This window comes from Oryzias melastigma, linkage group LG8 (assembly GCF_002922805.2).
Source record: "Oryzias melastigma strain HK-1 linkage group LG8, ASM292280v2, whole genome shotgun sequence".
Taxonomy (NCBI): domain Eukaryota; kingdom Metazoa; phylum Chordata; class Actinopteri; order Beloniformes; family Adrianichthyidae; genus Oryzias; species Oryzias melastigma.
The window spans coordinates 10,395,915-10,401,818 of record NC_050519.1 but is presented as its reverse complement, the minus strand read 5'-3'; the positions used below and the strand labels follow the sequence as shown (position 1 = coordinate 10,401,818).

The 5,904-nt window shown below is 38.5% G+C and overlaps 1 protein-coding gene across 1 annotated transcript in view; it reads right to left on the bottom strand.

The window, feature by feature from the left end:
* Window positions 1–5,904, bottom strand: part of LOC112146936 (protein tweety homolog 2-like) — a 45,372-nt gene that overhangs the window by 17,338 nt on the left and 22,130 nt on the right. Inside the window, exon 4 of the mRNA XM_024273016.2 lies at window positions 5,768–5,879. Within this exon, the coding sequence (XP_024128784.1) occupies window positions 5,768–5,879 (112 nt within the window). The remainder of the gene's footprint in view (window positions 1–5,767; window positions 5,880–5,904) is intronic.

The following is a 5,904-nucleotide window of genomic DNA, read 5'->3' as shown; positions in this document are numbered from 1 at the left end:
AAAAAAAAAAATGTTGCAGTTCCACCAAAGACCACTGGGGGCAGGTTGCAAAAAAGTAAACTTTGTCTTCAATGCTAAAATGTTGGCTTTATAGCAAAAATAAATGCAATTTTAGACTCGTTTCAATCTTATTTTTCAATGTATATTTATTTATTTAGCTTTCATGAACAATCAAGTCACCACCAATAAGAAAAGAAATAAATAATTCATGCTTCTTTCAGTGTAATTTAAGTGTGAACATTTTTGATTGGTTGGTGGTTTGTTCAATAGGGGAAAGTATTCCTTCCACCAACTGTTTTTTTCTAGTTATTATAATAATAATATTGAATCATTTTGACTTTTTTTTTTTAAAGCACACAAGGTTATCTTCACTACGAGCACATCTAAAGAGACAGAGAGCCCAATGATGAGTTCATAGCATCAACACAAGGCGGGAAAAAATGTTTTAAATTCTATAGTATTTTAAACACGTCCTTGAGTTCTCATCCTTAACCATTTACAGGTACTCAACTGACTGTAAAACAAGTTTTCAAGTGTTCCCTGCTTCATTATAAAATCTCCCACTGAACGGATGCCTGACAAAAAAACTTCTCGCCTTTGATTAAATTTCACTAAGTGGAGCCACAGATGTTCCTCTAAGTGAGGCCGGAGCATAAGTATGCATGCAATGATGCAGCACTGATACAGGCTCTTCCTCTACTCCAGCAATTCCATAGGGTGGAGTATGTGATTGCCAGTAAACTTCTCACTTCCCGCCCCTACGTTCATCATCCATCACAGTTTGTGCCACAACTCCCCGAATCTTATCTGCACGCCAGTCTGCCTGGCTGTGAGAAACAGAATCCATCAGCTCGGGGCAACGGGTGATCCACGGTTCCCTAATCTCCACTGTTCCGACTTCCTTTACAATGGATTAAAGTTCTATTTTACAGAAAACCAGGTCATGAAGCGGATTCTCTTCTGGATACGCCTGCAAAGTGGGACTCGCAGGGGTTCTCTTCAAAACACCAATTTGACATGCAGCTGAACTGCTCTGCGTAGATCCCCCCCTTTAACTGTAAGAGTAAAACAATATGTATGCCATCACAGCACTTGAAAATTAATAGAGACCACAAAAAAATGGGAGAAATATGATCCTTGAAGGGAACTGATACATGATGCAGAAAATAGCAATCATTTTGTTCAAAGAATCACCAAGCAGCTTTCAATTTGGAAGAGGAGGCTCTGTATAAAAGAGAGTAACCACTGGAGTAAATTGGAAGCTCACACTTTGATTTGGTGTGATTTCAGCTTTCTCTCACCCATTATTTTCCGGCAACAGCAAAGGGCTTTTAATACTACTACCTGAACACTGGAAACAATGTTGGAAAAAAAAATATATCACCAGCTCTCTTTGACAGCAAAGCGAGCACGGGCGTCTTCGTCTAATATTTCCCTCTGTGACACGTGATCATCGGCTGCAGGGATGTTTTTCCGATGAGAGGGCACTTTAAAGAAATATGTTCAGTCGAATGTTGTGGCAAAAACACTCACTCCACCAAAGAGATTTGGATGATTTATTTCGCTTAAAGTCAACTTTTTTTTTGCCTTCAAACATGTAAATTTGCGAGAACTACTGCTGATTGCTTTAAAACAAAGTTAACAAGCGCAAAGCAGAAAAAAGGATGAGAGCGTTTACAAGATAAAGAGACAAAAGGAGCTTCTGCTTCACAGGATTGTCTGCCTGCCAACCCATCAGCTCAGTGAGTGGAGTACGTTACATCAAGCTATGATTTTGCACATGAGAAAGCCTTTGGATCTCAGGGGAACAAGTACTCTACTGATGCATCCATGGTATCCATCATGCCCTAGGATCAAATTAAAACTCTTCACAGAAAGATGGAGGAATCAGAGCAAAGTCCAATCGATTCTAGAATTAGGACAATAGAGCTTCATTTCCACTGAGCAGTCCTCTCCAGAATTTTGAGCATTTTCGAAACATAGTATTTTTGGGCCCCTGTTGGTTGTAGATCCATAGAAAAATGGAATGGACCCGTTAAAAGTTAAAGTTAAGCCTCACTTCCACTGAGTGGAAGATCGCTAGCATTCTGCTAGCTCACCCTGTATCACACCACCGTCAAGAATGGCGAGAAACGTTTGCAGTTCCACCACAGACCAGGTCTTGCTTTTGTTTGCAGGTATTTTCAACATAGACTTGTGACCAAAAGAGTACACTAAAAACCGCAAAAACTCAAATGCTTAGAAACGTTGGAAACGTTAGCTTAAATGAGCGCTACACTGGTGCTTTCTAAGGTCAATAGAAAGCGCCAAACTAGTGCCAACGTTTTCAAACGTCCAAAATAATGTCTTACCAATCCGGCGCCGAGGTCTTTGTCTTACTGCTTTTCTCGACTCAAAATATTCAAGCCAAAAGTTTACCCCTCCCTTAGGCTGTATATTTCTTCGCCTTCCATCTTCTCTAAAACAACATTAAATGATTTGTATATATGAAGTGCTAAAAGCCAAGCAAAAAAAAAAAATGAGCTGCTGGATGACCTCCATCTTTGTTGTTGTTTTGCTGTAATCGCACTACTATTACGTAAAAGCTTCAGAAATTCACACTCTGACGATCAAATTTTGAGTGGAAACACTCACCTGAATTGCATGGACCATTCTAAACCGGACCACTTATTGGAAAAATGCGGAAATTGCTCATTTATTGTAATTGCGATAGCAGCCTGTGCGATATGTATCACAAAAGACAGCGTAGACTATGATAAATGCACCCTTTTATGTTAAATACGTATTAGTAGTGCTCCTACGAAGACATAAGCCATGCATGTGTAGGTTTTAAATAAAAAATATGTTTTAGTTTTGATATTTGTTCATGTATCGCAAGTCATATCATCATCGCAATACTGATCATTAATATTGTACGTTTTCCTCAAATCGAGTAGCCTTAAGTACAGTCCATGTGCTGTATTTTGTTGTTGTTTTTTTCTCTATAAAATCAGCTCTCCGGGATTTGAAAATGACCATTAGTGTTAATCATAAACATAGTGATTATCCACAGGAGTCCGTAAGTATGGATTTCTGCCTCAGTCAATCTAAACCGGGTATCAAATAAATCTAAATCTCCTCATTGAGACAGCACTTCATGGAGAGAAATAGCTCCATACATTATTACAGCCTGTGCACATGTCAGCGTTTTAAGTGGCTGCGGGATCCTGCCATGCACACAAACACACACCCGTGCAGCCGAGATAGGATGACTTCACGAAATGGGAAGAGGAGAGGCTTAACATCCATTAATGCACAGCAGATGGGGGTTAATCCTCTTCTTGCTCATTGTGATTATTGCTTCTTCCAAGGCTGTGTTCTTACTCTCCTTCCTCTTTCCCGTCCCTCCTGCCCCTAAGCCTCCCGAAATAACTTCTCTGAATGCGGGTCAGGAGTTCCACAGAAATAATCCCTATTTACAAATCCTCAGACAGCAGTCACCTAAATACCCTCACTGTGACAAAAAGTGGAGACAGATCCCCCCCACCACCACCCCCCCTGCAGTGAGGTACTGCTTTGAGACAGATGAACACCCCGCGAACGGAGGAGGAGGCCTGTCGTCTGCCAGCTGTAAATCATGGTTTTTGAAAGGAGAGAGTCAGCAGCCATGTGAGGATCATGCTTCTGCTATTAACAAGACTTTAGGAAATCTAGAATCAGAAAAATCAGTGCCTTCATATTTGATCCAAACTTAGGGCTTCGTTTTTACAAGGAGTTCAGGTAAAAGCTTTTGATAAATTCAAAAACTCAGCTGTAAATTGAAAGAGAAAAAAAATCTCATTAGAAAAAATAATGTTGTGTTGTTTTAGGTTGGACTCTTAGCAGCACATCCCAGGTACACTCTGTAACAATAAGAGTTAACAACGCTTAAACAGAGTCAGCACAAATGCCAGAGCTCCTTTTATCCAACAGTGTTGATAATGTCATTCATTATATTGCCGTACACTTGATTGAATTACACGACATGAAGGCGGGATAACAGACGGTTTCATAATCTGTCATTATGACTTTTAACCAGACAAAGAGAAGCAACAAATACCCCCTTTGGATTTAATTTTTCTCATTATCAAAGCAAAATTTGAATCTCCTGTTTTTGATTAGAGTTCATCTAAATCTTCAAATAGTGCATAAGTAGTTTGACAAAATTTGCAACACAAAAATTGAACAAGTGGCATAAATGTTTGCATTACACTGTTTCTTTGTGTGGGTTTCAGGAGTTTTCCCTGAAAGAATGCAACTTTCAATTATTTCAGTAAACCATTTTTATAAAAAAAAAAAAAAAAAACACATATATTAAAAGTAGGGTTGAACAATATGAGGATATGTGTGATATTAGTGATGACTTATTACTTTAAAGGGCTCTACTCGATTGGTCAAATGTCAACACGCCGGGCATGAGTGACGTGTTAAAGAACACGCTGAAGGCGGGTTTTTGAACAAGCTTTTAGCATATGGCGTTCACACTGGACTGTCACAACTCAAGACTAGCGCATGTACAGTTGGAAGAGGTCTGATGTGAAATGTTAAAACCATAGATAGCTCCAGGTTTATTCTTTTCTTGCCATACATTTCCAGCTGGACGCAAGCCGCAATTATGAATCTCTTCTTCATACTTTTCAAACTTCCATGCTTCGAAAAGAACGTTATCCATTCGTCACCGACCAAATCCGAGTCCCTGATTGGTCAAAGTTCAAGAACCTGAAAAGTGACTTAAACTTGTGTAGCGACGGATTTGTGTGCATTTACATTAACTTTTCATTGGAAGTGGTCTCTAAAACGTGCGTTTCCAGTGTGAACATAGCATTAAGGGCCTGATTTAATTCGTTGAATACTCAAAGCTGCCATGAGATTGTTTGGCATGTGTGTAAACACGTAACCCTGCTATCCTCGACATGTTTACATTAAAAGTGGGATCATCTGGACCACATAAGATAGCACAAGGGTTAAGGCAACAATTTGTTGCAGTTTGCGCTGTCTTTTGTGATACGCGTTTCATCTGGGCTGATATTGAGATGACGATAAATTTGCGATTTATTGAGCAGCTCTAATCAAAAGGAAAAAAAGCTGCTCTCCAGCCCTGTCCAGCATTCAGCAACAATGCTGCATTCACAGCTGGTCAGACTTACAAGACTGTGTCCACTTCTGCATTTTCATCAACATTAGAATATGGCTTCCTAAACAGCACACTGGATGACAAGCCCGATGGTTCCTCAGACGATAAATAAAGGAATTAAAAAACAAACAAAAAAAAACATAGATTTTTCAGTTTATAGTTTTTCATTTTATTTCAATCTTCAACTCAACTCATTTTTTTATTATTATTTTGTATGTGTTTTAAGTTATTTTGCTGGGTATACTGTAAAATTAATTTAAAAATATGGGAAAAATCTCATCAAAACTGTTGCACAAATTATTTTTTTATCTGTACAAAATCAGAATTTATGTTGACTAAACTGTTTGAGTAAATAAGTTAAAAATCCATCAGTGAGGCAACATTAAAACTAGTAAATAATGAAATTAAGTGTGAACTTAAAATAAAAGTGAAATAAAAAGTGTTGGATGCAAAAATATTTAAAGAAATATCACAGTGGATGGATTTGTTGCAACACTGAACTTCATCTCACCTGAAACATGAAGAAAACTACATTAACATGATCTAAGTCACTATGCAATTTTGGGTTTAGACACCAAACAGACCATTTTAAGAAATAATACTAACACATCTCACCATATTGTTGATGCTTTCCAGTGTGTGATTGGCATTGTAGAGTGAGTAGGTCAGCTGGTACACCCCATCATTGGTCTCACTGTTCCCATAGAAACCCACGCCTACAGCAGAACTGTGAAAAGGAGAATTTCAAATCA